Source organism: Gorilla gorilla, chromosome 19, assembly GCF_029281585.2.
Source record: "Gorilla gorilla gorilla isolate KB3781 chromosome 19, NHGRI_mGorGor1-v2.1_pri, whole genome shotgun sequence".
Taxonomy (NCBI): domain Eukaryota; kingdom Metazoa; phylum Chordata; class Mammalia; order Primates; family Hominidae; genus Gorilla; species Gorilla gorilla.
Window position 1 is genome coordinate 39,345,666 of NC_073243.2, and position 15,203 is coordinate 39,360,868.

Below are 15,203 nucleotides of genomic sequence, written 5' to 3' on the forward strand. Positions count from 1 at the left end.
TCCCCCTCCTCACAACTGAGACCAGAGGACACAGAGGATGAATCTGAAGCCCACAACTCCTGTCCACATAGACACACAAGACACACAAGCTTTCTGTTATACCAACTATTCTTAAAGTGTGTTGCCCAGACTAGCAAAGGCATCATCTGAGAATGCATTTGTAATGCAAATTCTTGGGCCCTGACTCATATGTATGGAATCAGATATTCTGGGGGTGGGGCCCATCAATCTGTATTTTAACAAGCTCTCCAAGTGATTCTGATGCCTGTTCAGGTTTAAGATGATAGCCTGTTCAGCTGTCATCTTGGCTATGAAAAGGTAGGAGGAAGATACTCAAAAAGATTGAACATTTACCTCAAAGAAATCAAAGACTAAAATATCCTTTAAGCAAGATCAAGTCTCCCATGACTCCTGTTTTCAGTATAACCAGAGTTCATAAGAAGTTTTAGTTCACTGCAAAGAAATAGAGAAGCCTACATTTTTGCCAAATTGTAGCAGGTAAATCCTTACCTCCTCATTATAATATCCCAACAATATTCATTATGAGTAGTTAAAAGTTTGTATTTACTTCCTGAATCATCCTCAACAAAACTATCAACAAATATTGCCCAGGATTGTTTTATTTCACAACCAAGTCCATTCTTCAGTAGGAATTTGGCCACTCTGTAATGAGTACCTCCTACAGAAACAAAAAGGTCCCTGGGAGTCAACGTGGCAGGCTAAAATTTTCTGTGTTGGGACAGAGATCTTGTCTGTCTTTTCCCTGTGGCATGCAGAGTCTTTCGTAGTGCCTTGTCCTTTGTAGATTCTCAGAATAGATATGGTGAGTGAATGGAGAATCCTTGAGGATTTAAAGAGCTTGCAAATGCCTCATTGAAAAAGTGACACAAGTTAGACCTTGAATAATAGGCAGAACAGGATAGAGAAAGAGTGGGGACACTTTGGTTGGGAGGAGGAAGGGATACACAGTGGGCTGAGCAAAACTTGGAGTCAGGTCTAAATGTGGAAGGTTGGGACTGGCTGTCTTAGTCTCTTCAGGCTGCTATAACAAAATACCAAAAACTCGGTGGCTTATAAATAACAGAAATATATTTCTCACAGTTCTGAAGGCTGGGAAATCCAAGAACAAGACGCCAGCATTTGGTGTCTAGTGAGAGCCCACTTTCTGGTTCATAGACAGCGTCTTTTTGCCATGACCTCGCTTAAAGGAAGGGGCGACCAAATTTCTTTGGGCTTGTTTTATAATGGCACAAATCCCACTCATGAGGGCACCACCCTAATTCCTTCCCAAAGGCTACATCATCTAATACCAACACCTTGGGGATTTGGAGTTCAACATATGAGTTTGGGGGGACATTCAGACCCTGCACTGAGTGTATGGTATTAGAGAGGAAAAGCTGTCCATGGGGGACCAATATGACCACCAACATTGTTATACAATATAGTTAAATGAGCTGGTGAGTTAAATAAGTACTAATACTCTGATACATCCCCTACCATGCTAGGCACCCAGCAAACAGAGCAGAAAGGACAGACATGGCACCTGAGTCTAGTGAAGAAAACAGACAGTGACAGGCATATGATAAGCACTTTGATAAATGAGGTACATGGGGCACATGGGGAGTTCACCTAACCAGGTGAGCTAGACCAGAAAGCCTTCTCAGATGAAAAGATGTCTAAGCCGAGACCTGAATGATGAGTAGGAATTAGCCATTCCACAAGAGGGGAAGAGGGGCGTAGAATAGCAAGAGTTGGAGCTGGATGGACAAATGTGGGCCAGATTAGGAAGGACCTTCTAAATCATGTTGAAGAGCCTGAGCTTTATCCAGAAGCATGTGAGGTCCTCAGGAGGTTTTAAACAGGGGAGAAAACAGACTATCTACTACAGTTTCACAGAATTTATTCTTTGAAATTCCTACCACTGAGATGGGATATATGCTCCCTCCATTTGAATCTGGAGGGGCTTGGGACTTTAGTGGAAGTGATGTTATGAGACTTCTGAGACTAGGTCATAAAATGTAACTGCTTCTGCCTGGTCCTCTTGGGACAGTCACTCCTAGTACCTAGCCACCATGCTGTGGGGAAGCTATGTGTAGACATGTTCCAGCCCCAGCACTAGCTGAGGTCCTAGCATCAACTGCCAGAAATACTAAGGAAGCCTTTGAGATTATTCCAGTCGCGGCCACAATCTGATGATGACTATAACTGCATGAGAACCCAAATAAGAACTGTCTGGCTGAGCCCAGTCAGTACTTAGGATAATGAGAAATAACACAATGACTGGTGTTGTTTAAAGTCACTGAGTTTTGGAGTGTTTTCCACACAGCAATCAATAACCAGAACTATCCCTGATATCACCTAATTAAGAAGATATCTTTTTGTCTCCTTCTAGTAACTGTGCTGAACTCACCATACTGATTTCTGGGACTCTGGAGCAACAGATATCTACAGTAAGTAAAAACAATCTACAAAAGCACATAACAGAGTTAAGGAATAAGATGTTCTGTCCAATCAAATATTTTCATTAACGGGATAAGTAGGCCAGGTGCGGTGGCTCATGCCTGTAATCCCAGCACTTTGGGAGGCCAAGGCAGGCAGATCACTTGAGGATAAGAATTAGAGACCAGCCTGGCCAACATGGTGAAACCCCATCTCTACTAAAAAAATACAAAAAATAAGCCAGTGTGGTGGCACACAACTGTATTCCCAGCTACTTGGGAGGCTGGGGCATGAGAACTGCTTGAACCCAGGAGGCAGAAGTTGCAGTGAGCTGAGATCACACCACTGCACTCCAGCCTGGGCGACAGAGTGAAACTGTGTCTCAAAAAAAAAACCCCAAAGCATAAAAAAACAAGTAAATGATGTAGGCAAACTACTGCTTATAAAGAAACACCATTTTTTCAAAGGAATTACTGAGTTTTAAAGAATGAAATGCCTATCATAACCTATACTGAACAGTTTTATTGAATTTTTAAGACTTTAAAATCATCTATTACTTTGGGGTGAACATTATGCATATAGCTACCTCTGTACTAAGGTTTCTGGGAACAGGTGGAATGGACCAGTTTTTCCAGTCAGCTGGGCAACAGGGATTGGGAAGCTTGTTGCTATTTACTGCTCACAAAATTTGGTTATTTCGCTAATGAATGGTTGTTAGCTAACAACCAAGGCCACACTCACCAACAGCACTGGAGCCATTTGAACTGTGAGAGTTGGAGAAGATGAAAAGTAAGCTGGGGGGACAGGAAGCATGCCCTATTTTTTTTTTTTTGCATGTGCAAAACACAAGACACATACAGAAACAATTAGGATTCTATGAGGGCAGAGAATTTGTTTCTCTAAATGGGGCTGTTCAATGTTTCACAGAGCACAAGGACAAGAAATTCAATATTTTTGAGCAGAAGGAAGAACTCATTTGTTTTTATAATTCCTTAACTAGTTTCAAACATATTGCATGTACTATGTGCCAGCCACTATCTGCTTGCTTTATATTCCCTATCTCATTTCATCCTCACACCAAGCCTAAGAGGTCGGTACTATTATCCCCATTTACCAAATGAGGAAACTGAGGATGCCCAGGGCCACACAGTAATGGGGGCCCTTAGTATTCTGTTTCTTAAGAGCTGCTCCTTTTTCCCCTCTGAAAAGAGATAATGTGGTACAGTGGGAAGGATACTAGACTAGGAATCTGGATTCTAATCTCAGCTCTACCACAAATCAGTTATACCAATGTGCGACTCTCATATGTGGATCCTGTCCTCAGGTGGGATTGTGATCTCAGACCTGGATTCAGCAAACACCTGAAGCTGTGACTCTCTTACTGGGACACAGTCTACAGTTGAGATTGGGCCTCTCTTGCATGGATCGTTTCCTTAACCTGAAAGATGAAGGAATTAATTAGGAGACTCAGAAGACTTCTCCTAGTCTACAATTTCTGACTCTATAATCCTTGCCTTAGAACAACCACCAAGTGAACAGTCTTAGTTTTGGAGGTGGCAATGAAGAGTCTGCAGCAATCTTGGCAGACAGCTCCTGAGGTCTGAGCAACCTTCTGGGCTTTCTGAAACAAAAGGAGCAAGTGAGGTGGGGTCACTGTGTATCTTCTGCTCACTGGTGACCAGATACGGTAAAATTCAACACATACTATATTTGAGACCATAAGTATGAAGCAGCTTTGAACTGCTCTCATGGCACATTTTTTTTTTAATATGAGGCATTCAAGAGAGAAAAATCATTAACAAATAAGATAAACTATAGGATTAAATATTTATTATCCACATAGAAACCTAAGCATTATGTGGTTTTTAGTGGCACTTATTTTGAAAAGCACATGGCTTACCCATGAACAAAGCAGTAATCATTTAAATTTGGCTTACTCAGCAGTCCTAAAGGCTAAATTCTGGTTTTGTTTGTGCTGCTGAGAAAACAAAACAACCACAATCCCATCAAGTTTGCTTATGAACCTTATTTCTCTTATTTTTGAGAAAATATGATCCTACTAAACCTTGAATGAAGATTTCAAATCTATATGCAAAGACACATAGGCATTATTGTTTTGCAGATGGAAAAATAAGGGCTCAAGTCATAGACATATATGATGGCAGAGCAATGAGAAAATCCTGGGCTGTTTTCTAACATGGTAAAATAGGGTTTCACACCTCCTGAATTCAGCAAGGATGTAATTTGCAAGTAACTACTCCTTTGAAAATCAGAGTTATCCACACTTGTAGTGAAATTCATTCCTGATGGTGCTTACTGGGTTCCACTCTGGTGCCGGAAGCTGAACTGGAGACTGACCAGGTTCCTTCAAGGATCCTCAGCCATGCAAAAGGGAAGTGCCTTTCTGAGGGAGCCAAGATTGCATCTAGACCTTCACAGTGGTGCAACATAACTTCTCAGAGATCGGCATGGTACCATTCAGTGAATTTGGGAATTTCAGGAGAAGACCAAGTGTCAGCACACTGTCTGCTGAAGTGCGATACCTGCCTTCTTAGGAAAGGCAGTAACTCACTAGAAGCAGGCCCCTCAGATCCATAGGTGGACTGAAACCAGGATTACTCAGCCAACAGGGACTGGCTGAGTGGCTGGAAGGTGCGACGGCTGACCATCCTCTTGTTTAATAGCAACGTGTGGGATTTCCTGTCCCTGGGGGTGTGGCAGAGCACAGCATCCAAAGAATCAGTGGTGACCTGGCCAGTGATGTGCAGTGTCCCATAGATCTCATCAAATTTGGCCACAAGGGCAGGCACATCCTTCACTTTTTCCCTCACTTTGGCCAGCTGGAAAAAAGCAAGAACACATCATTACATCTCTGCAAGATTTCTTCCTTGTTCTTACTATAACCCTAAGAAAAAGAAATGGACATGAACAAAAATGTATGGTAGGCCAGGCGAGGTGGCCCATGCTTTATTCTCAGCAATTTTGGACGCTGAGACAGGAGGATTGCTTGAGCACAGGATTTCTGGGCCAGCCTAGGCAACATAGTGAGACTTTGTCTGTAAAAAAATTTTTTAAAAAATTAGTTGGTGTAGTGGGAGGATCACTTAAGCCCAGGAGACAGAGGCTGCAGTGAGCTGTGATCGTGCCACTGTACTCCAGCCTTGGTGACTGAGTGAGTCTTAAAAAAAAAAAAGTATGGTATACACCTAAAATCGTGAAAACCAGGGTACTGGGGCACACAGACAGCAGTATTACTATGAGGGATTCCAAAAGCTACACACAAAATTCAAAATTAGTACTTGAAAATCATACCTAATATAAAAAAAGGGGGGTTCAAATAACACATCATATATAATGAAACACACCAAGTAAAGGAGGTCATATACCAGTGGAATCAACTTTGTTCAATGTAATGATTAGAGCAGGAGGAGGCAGGGCCAAATTACATAGGGCTTTATATATATTCCACAATAAGTTTTTTGAAATTTATTCTAAAAAAGCCATCAGAGCATCTAAAGTGGGAAATGATCTCATTTCTGTTTAAAAAGTTGCAGAGAATGAACTGGAGTGTACAGAAATGTGGAGACTATTCTGGAGGCCCACACCATAGCCCAGATAAGAAAGGATGGTAGTTGAGATTGGGAAAGGTACAGAAAAGAAGGAGAAGTACACTTATGTGAGGTATATTTTGGAGTTTACACTGAAAGGACTTATTTTTGAATGGGTGAAGGAAAGGGAGGCGTCAAAGCTATCTTCTCAATTGGGGCTTTAATAGCTGGATGATGGGTGCTATCATTTCCTGATAGAGAAGACAGGGAGGTGAGATTTGGAAGGGAAAATCAAGAGCTCTGTTTGGACCTGATTGAGATGGCTGTGAACCATCTAAATGGGTATGTCTAGAAGGTTGTTGGATATACAAGTCGGGCATGAAGGAGAGGTCTAGGCTAGAGGCATACATAGTAGAGTCACAAGTATATGATGGTATTTAACCCCCAAAATGGGCGAACTAGAATGGAGAATGTGAAGCTGCTTTCTGAATAAAATCAGTATTTTACTGAGTTCAATCCTTATCAAGGGTACAATCTCAACACATTTCTTGATGGAATTTAATTGGGATCAAGCTTCCTAACAAATCCTTTGCCCCTCTTCCACCTCTTCCAAATATATAACACTGTTTGCACCTGCACATCTTCCTTTGAGACAATGGCTCCCAACCATGCCTGCAGACAAGCAGCTTAAGCACTTCTTAATGTTCTTAAAAAAGAATAGCTTGTTTAGTCCTCATGTTCAAGGTGAAAATGACTTAATGTGCAGCATATGGCTTCTAAAAGTAGCAGAGCAAACATGCCAAGCTGGAGGTAATTTTGATCTAAAAACTGTAACAGTTCTGTTACATAACTACAGAAATAAATCAGCAATTATTTTCAATAGTCCTGTGGTGGTATAATAGCACCTATGATAGTTTATAGTCTTATCTCCCTACATAACACTTTTTAAATAACTGCTGCCATAAACATTAAATGCACCATTTGTAAAATGCAGACGTTTACCATATAGGACTCCACTTGCAATCTCACACATATATATTTAGAACTAGCTCAAAAGCTACTGGAGTTATATGAATCAATCCATTTCTCATCAAGCTGTTCCTTGAGTGGTCCCACAGTAACCGGAGGGAAGACACTGAACTAGAGGGTTCATTTTCTAAGTACAAGAGTCTTATATGAGTATTTTTCAATATGAAGTTTGTTTGGGTGCTTTAGCCATATAAATGGGTGACAATGTATTGATGGATCAGGTCTAAGGAATGGTTGTTAACAACAATGCTGCTGAGAAAATGGAAGTTGGATTTCACATGTACACATACACATGTGACTATGCACTTTAAAATCTGTTCATGCTTCTACTTTCCCTACTTTTCTAAACTTACTCCAAAAGGGTTGGGTGGATCACAGCCTACACAGAGCTAAGACTGCAAATAGAAAGAAGCGTTAAATCAACCATATCCAGTTAGTCATTTTCCTGACAAGCTCCCTTTTATCAGCAGGAAGAAGCCTTTGGGTGGAAGTGAGGAAATGGAACAGGGCTGGGAAGGCGACAGTGTGGCAGGAGGAGGAAGCAGCCACTGCCCTCTAGTGCCAATCCTGCTGTCTCAGCCATCAGCCTGGACCAAACTATAAAAGAGAGAGGCAGGAGAAATGAGGGAGGAAGGGAGGACCAACTAACAGGCCGCTTGATTGGTCAAAATGACAATATCAGTATTATTACTAACAATATGATCACTGTCAATAACGTACAATTTCTTTACACTTCTTTTTTTCACCTTAAGTTACATGCTATGAGAGATATACAAATTACTATATTTCAAATGACCTACAAGAATGCCAATTTGTGTACTTAAGCCATCAATGTGACACATGGGTTCATTTGTTTCATTTCACTTTCAATTTTTAGGAACTGTTTTTTCTCTTCATTTTTATTTAACTCTGCTTTACAGTTCTGCAAAGCATTTACATGGTTCCTAAATGAAATACATAAACAAGGTACATTCGGAGAACTCATGTTTCCGTCCCTCACTTTCACTTTCAAAACTTTTATTTCTTAATTTTTTAGAATTAAATTTAAAAAATAATTTGTCAATTACTTTGTCAAATAATAATTGTGTATATTTATAAAGTTCAATGTGATGTTTCAATCTATGTGTATACTGTAGAAAGATTCAGTCAAGCTAACAAAACTATCCATCATCTACCAATGTGTCTTTTTCTGCGGTGAAACATTAAAATATACTTCTTTGGCTCTTTTGAAATATGCATAATAATTAACTGTGGTTCTTAAAGACTCAATCAAAAAAACCTTTAGGACTGATAAAGTCAGTAAAGCTGCAGGTTACAAAATTTACATACAAAAATCAGCAGTATTTCTATAAAAAAAGATCTGAAAAAGAAATCAACATAACCACTTAAGTTTTGTTTTTTCCATCGTAGTGTTTTTCAAAAACATAAATATATAAAAATAACTATATGGTCCCGCCTTCTTAAGGCATACTACCCATACCCATTTGCATCTTGCTTTTGTCACTTAAAAACATATTTAAGTGATCCATATAAATGGTAATCCATAGCAGTATATGATGTAGCTGTTCCTCATTTCCTGTGAGTTACATAGCAGTCCTTTGTACGAACAGACCCTAATTTGTACAACTAGTCCTCTAGTGATGGAAATTTGGGCTTTTTTCCAGTCTGCTGTTATTACAAATTGGCTTGCAACAAATAGCCTTGTACATACAATTTCTTTATATTTGCCAGTATATTTTTAGAATATACTCCAAGTGGGAGGATTGAGTCAAAGGGTGAAATTATTTGTAGTGTACCAATCTGTATTCCCTGTAGCAGCATCAGATGATACCGCCCATTTCCTCAGAGCCTCACCAACCAAGTAGGCTGGCAAACTTGCAGATTTCTATTCAAGAGAAATATCACAGGGTAGTCTTATTTAGCATTTTCTTGATATGGGCAAGAGAATCTTTTCGAAAGTTTGAAGGCCATTCACAATTCATTTTTAGTAAATTCTGTCCACATCTCTTACCCATTTTTCTTCAGGGTTGTTGGTTCTTTTCTCAGAATTTTCAAAAAGAGCTTTTTTTATTTTATTTATTTTATTTATTTATTTTTTTTCAGATGGAGTCTCATTCTGTCGCCAGGCTGGAGCGCAGTGGCGCAATCTCGACTCCCTAGTTCAAACGATTCTCGTGCCTCAGCCTCCTGAGTACCTGGGACTACAGGCATGCACCATCACGCCCAGCTAATTTTTATATTTTTAGTAGAGACGGGGTTACATTTTGGCCAGGATGGTCTCAATCTCCTGACCTCATGATCCGCCTGCCTCAGCCTCCCAAAGTGCTGGGATTATAGGCATGAGCCACCGCACCTGGCCTCAAAAAGAGCTCTTGAAATATTAGGGCTAGTTAGCCTTTTCTCAGTATGATTAAAAATTGATTACTTACCTCTTGACTTTGCTTGTGGACTTTTTGCCACATGAAAAAACAGGTTTTAACATTTTTCTTTAGTCAAATTTATCACTTCTTTTACTGATTTGGATTTTGACTGAAAACTAAGTTTTTCCACTCCCAGGATATTAAAGAATCTACTAATGTTTATATCTAGTACTTGTGTGTTTCAATTTAAAAATTTAAATTCTCATCCATTTGGAATGTATCCTGGTTTGTGGTATAAGAATATATACAACTGTATCTTTTTCTATTGGCTCTCTACTTATCCTAGTACTACTTCTTACTAGTCTATCCACTTAGATTGATTTGAGATGCTTGTCTCTATGTTACGCTAAATTTGTATCTGCAATTCGGTCTGTATCCGGACTTTCTATTCTGTCCCATTAGCTGCCCTATTCATGTCCTAAGCCACAGTTTGAATTATAGAAACTTTAACATGCTTTGATATCTGCTAGACCTAGCAACTCTTACTGCCCCTCTTTCACAGGGTTTTTCTAGCTAGTCTTGTTTGTTCTTTCAACTAACCTTTACAGAAAAAACAAAGTGATATTTTTATTGGAGTCATATTACATTATCACAGTAACTTGAAAAAAACTGAGTTTTTATGAGGCTAGGTCTTCTTATCTAAACATATGGTCTGTCTTTTCATTTGTACAGAAGACTCTTTTTCTTTTTTAAGATGAGAGATACTATATCCTACTGTTTGCTGACAAGAATGACCCACAGGGAAGGGGATACTGATGATAGCCAAAAGAGTGAGTCAACTTCTGGACTGATGCTGTGGAGTGGGTCAGAGAGGATGGGATCCAGTGCACGATTGAAGAGGCTGGTGTGAGAGATGTATCCAGTCATCATGGGTATATAGGGCAAGGGGCCAGAGGCTGTCTATGTAGCAATCATGCTTTTCTGATTACTTCTATTTTCTCCAAGAAACAAGAAATACAGTGATCAACTGAGAGTGAAAAGTGAGGAGAAGGTATTGAAGGCTTGAGGGAAAAGGAAAAAGGTGTAAAATCGTCATCTAGAAGAAAAAGAGAGCCAGGGCCCATGAATACAATGTGGAGAAAAGAATAAGGTAAAAGGAAAAAGTTTCCTAGAATTTCAGAGGATATATTCTGTTGGAAGAAAAAAAAATCTTTGCACATATATATGGAAGTCTTAAAACAGGAACAACAGAGAAGCTGCCATATTTGGCAATTTCTTTAAGGTAAGCTTTAGAATTGAGAAATTAGTGGACATTTTTAAGAGTGTCCTTTCACTTTTAAATGATTTCTGCAGCACTTGCATACTCACCACTTCCTCCGAGAACACATGTCTTTTCACAAATTTTGATAAATTTCCTTCTGCAGCATTTTTTAGAGTCTTTATCAGGTTTTCCAACATATTTGACTGGATATGGATTATAATCTGAATATTAAGAAGACACAAGCAAAACCAAGACTGAGTGAGTGTCTCAATGCTGAGAAATGTACCTGGTTAGATAAGCCTTCATTTATAGGCACCTACCCTGCTTTGATCCTACTTCCTAATTTATTTGCTTACACAAGTTCAAAAAAGTGCTTTAAATGTACACTTACGAGCCAAAATGTGCTTTCCAATAGTTAATCAAAAACTACAACTTTGCCTGTAATCCCAGCACTTGGGGTGGCCAAGGTGGGCAGATCACGAGGTCAAGAGATAGAGACCATTCTGGCCAACATGGTGAAACCCCATCTCTACTAAAAATAAAAAATTAGCCGAGAGTGGTGACATGCACCTGTAATCCCAGCTACTTGGGAGGCTGAGGCAGGAGAATCGCTTGAACCTGAGAGGCGGAGGTTGCAGTGAGACGAGATTGCGGCACTGCACTGCAGCCTGGCAACAGAGCAAGACTCCATCTCAAAAAAATAAAATAAAATACTACAACTTCAAAACTTGTTTATCGGTAACACTGGAGAGGGCAGAGATTTTGGTGTCTGGATACTCGGGCTGAAATCTAGACACTGGCAAGTACCAGCTAAGTGACTCTGGACCAGTACTTAATCTTTCAATTTAAATGCCCTCATTTGTAAAATGGGGAAAATAGATTTAGATCTCACATTTTGGGTTTTATGAACATTAAATAAAATACCAGTATACAGAAGATACTCAATGAACAAAAATACTGGTTTCCTCCTTTCTACATCCTCTAGATTCAGAGGATATGACAATCAATCTCATAAGACTAGTGATATGGTTTGGCTTTGTGTCCCCACCCAAATTTCATCTCGAATGGTAATCCCCAGTGTCGGGGGAGGGACATGGTGGGAGGTGATTGGATCATGGGGGCAGTTTCCCCCATGCTGTTCTCATGATAGTCAGTGTGTTCTCATGAAAACTGATGGTTTTATAAGTGGCAGTTGCCCCTGCTCTCTCCCTTTCCTGCTGCCTTGTGAAGAAGATACTTGCTTCTCCTTCGCCTTCCCCCATGACTGTATTTCCTGAGGCCTCCCCAGCCATGTGATACTGTGAGTCAATTAAACTTCTTTCCTTTATAAATTACCCAATCTCTGGCAATTCTTTATAGCAGTGTGAAAACGGAAAACAGGAACTGGCTAGGGGCAAATGGTACCTTTAGCGTTTTCTGTTTTTAGGAAGTTGCAGGCACACAGGTTACTGCAGGCACAGAGTGGAAGCTGGCTGGAATGTTAATGAGGCACTCCTATTTACGCTATCTATTAATGAACTTTCAAAACTGGGTACTGTAGTGTGCTTTCGGAATGACACTACCACCTATCTTCCACCAGACAGGTGCAACTAACACAAGAAAAAAGAACACATTTCCCCCCAATTACCAATATTTACTAGTATAATTCAAGAAAAAGTTTAAAGAAAGTGAGAATAACTGAGAACTCACCAACCAATGTTACAACCACTGTTTATAATTTGATGTATAAATCTTCCAAATATATTAACTTATCCCCAAAATTTGATTCTACTTTTGGTCAATTACTACACAACAGACATTTATTTCCTCATAGCATTAATATTAGAAAAAAGAAACCTCATTTTTAACACATACATAGCAATTCATCACGGAAATATACCATACTTTATTATACTGAACAATGTGTACATATGTACTTTTAAAAACTGGTAATGTCTTAGACTTGATTCCCAGAAGTAAAATTACCAAGTCAAAGCATAGAGACATTTCTAAGGCTCTTGATCCTTACAAAGATAGTTTTCCTGGAAGAGATTTACCTTTTTTATATTAAACCAGCTATGTTTTCTTACCAGTCTACTTGGCAACATTTTGCATTTGTTGAGTAACTTATCAGGATGAGGGGTTGTCTTTGGTTCTGAAGAACAGAATGAAATGATCCCAGGTAAACTAAATACAAAGAACCCAATTTAAATTCAGTGTTCTAAAGCCTAGGCAAAATCACGAATACACCCTTTTTGGGAGACAACTTTCCATGGGTCTCTCAAATTTCTGCATGCCTTGAGAGCAAAAGCACTGACTGCTTTTATTCCAGACTATCTTTTCAAGGATGTTTGTGGACAACAAACACAGTGTTGCATCCAAAGCAAAGGACAGGCATGCTTACTGGCCATTATAAGAGATTTGGGTTTCCTAAGCTTAGGGTTCCTCTCTTGAAAGCAACTTCCTATGTGTGCAAGAGGCACATAGAGCTTTTCATGTCTCCCCACAGGAACTGGGGCTCAGGAAACTGATGCAAAGATGCTAATATTCTGGCTACTGCTACATAATAAATTGTCCTTTATTTCTCTGTGTCTTGTATACTCCACTAGCATCCGTGAAACTGGGGCAGGCTAACTCATTAGCTTACAAGTGGGATAAAATCTCTGACTCTTCACAGTTCTTAACACCTTTGTTAATAAAAACCATCCCAGTTTGGTTGATGGTGGTGTCCTCTCAAAGGCAAAGACAAGTCTATCTTGTTCAATGCAGTGCTATGTAGTACAAGGCACCTGGCCAATCCTCGATAACAATAAACAAGAAGAGGAGCTTGGTTCCGCCAGCAATTTACAAAAATAAACCATCTAGAGCCCTCTGCTAGAAATGATGTGCTCCCTGGGAGATTTCAATATTTATTCCTAAGTTTTCCCAACTTCTCTTCCTCCCTCCAGCAACTATCTCTGAATCAGCAGGGATTTCAAAAATAAGGCTCATTACCTTAAAATACACTGATGAAGGGCAACGCACATAAGGCAGTCACCGATAAAAGGCAAAGAGAAAGTTTAAAGCTAGGGGCTTACCTCAAACCAGTCTCAGGGTTCAGCTAAAGAAAACGAAAGTAGGGTACAGCACATTGCCTTAATCTTACAGATTTCCAACAAAAGACTAGGGAAACTCAGTTGGTAAGGAACAGGGGAAATTTTGGTAAGAAAAACTATTTAAAGAACACATGCTTCCTGCCTCTTTGATTTTCTGAGGCATCAGGAAATACGTTACTAGATACCTTTGAACAAAAAAGGGAACAGAAGCCCTGAGGATGCAGAAATTTACATTTCTTGTTTCTTTTATTTTTGTTTTAGGTTTGCTATATTTGAAGTAGGATATCATAGTGTGGTAGAGGCTGCCAGTTTTCTAACCAATATCCATTCTCTCCTCCTTTTTCAATAACAGAACTCCCTAACCTTAATAGACACTTTCATGTATGTACGAAACTCAAAGACTATTTCTCAGTATTCTTTGCAATTAGGTATGGTCATGGGATTAAGTTCTGGCCAATAACACCATCAGTACAAGTTGTTAGATGAGACATTTGAGAAAGCATCTTTAAAAGGGATGAACTTCTTTGTCCACTCCCATTTTTCCTACTTCTTGCTGGACCAGGGATATAATGAATGGAAGTCACGTGTTAAAGATGGCAGAGTAGAAACATAGAAAGAGGCTGGGTTCCTGATGACATCATGGAATGCCACACAAGGCGTGGACTGACCAGACTCATTTTCTACATGGAAGAAAAATAAAGGCTCTAATTTGTACAGGTTTTATTTTTATTTTTGGAGTCTACATTGCTCCCAAACAAATGCAATTCTTAACTCACACATATGAGTAAGATGCTGCCACGAAGGAATTTGTGAGAAATGAGTCCTGTCTCCTTTCCTCCCTGTGCACCCTAGACTTCCCAGCATAAGCTAGAACTTTAGGGTGACCTAAGTGGGTAGGAGAAAGGGGCATTAACACATTCACCTGTATTAACAAATGAATGATAAAAGCAGCAAAACCATTTGTCAATTCCCTTGCAAGGTAAATTCAATTCCAAAATGGATCTCCAATTGGAGACATGCCAGGTTTATACATAAATGATTAGAATTCAAATACAATCAGTGGAAAGTTACCCTGCACTGGTCTCTGCTATTTTCAGACATATTTGGAAGTGGAAATTAATTCTTTGATGTGAAGCAGCATTGCTAAAGAGGGTCTATGTTTGAGATTGAGAAGTTTAAATTCAGACTGAAAAGGCAGAGTCAACATACATGTGTTTTGATGAGATCTGTTAAATCATTGCAGTATGTATTACGTATTAGCTGGGAAAATAGGAAACTGGGCCCTCTGGGTCACACTGGCAACAGGAGCAATTTAATAAAACTATCAAGTCAGGGAGACAATTTGTAAGTTCAAATTTCAGTTGACAGTAGCAAAAGATTTTAGCATAAAGCATTAATTTTTAAAGTATATCAGAAAAAAGTTTCATTGATTTCTGTGAATACTGACTAAACAGACACTACTCAGCCTATCTGTCAGTTTCCATCTCTCAAT

General features: G+C 39.4%; 1 protein-coding gene across 4 annotated transcripts in view; it reads right to left on the reverse strand.

Annotated features, from left to right (window-relative positions):
• Window positions 1–4,247: 4,247 nt before the first annotated feature.
• PTCD2 (pentatricopeptide repeat domain 2) overlaps window positions 4,248–15,203 on the reverse strand; it is a 39,021-nt gene continuing 28,065 nt past the window's right edge. For all 4 annotated transcript variants that reach the window (XM_055367027.2, XM_004058681.4, XM_063700693.1 and 1 more), the window contains 2 exons: window positions 10,745–10,858; window positions 4,248–5,279 (listed from right to left, as the gene is read on the reverse strand). In XM_055367027.2, the coding sequence (XP_055223002.1) occupies window positions 5,055–5,279; window positions 10,745–10,858 (339 nt within the window). In that variant the 3' untranslated portion in view covers window positions 4,248–5,054. The remainder of the gene's footprint in view (window positions 5,280–10,744; window positions 10,859–15,203) is intronic.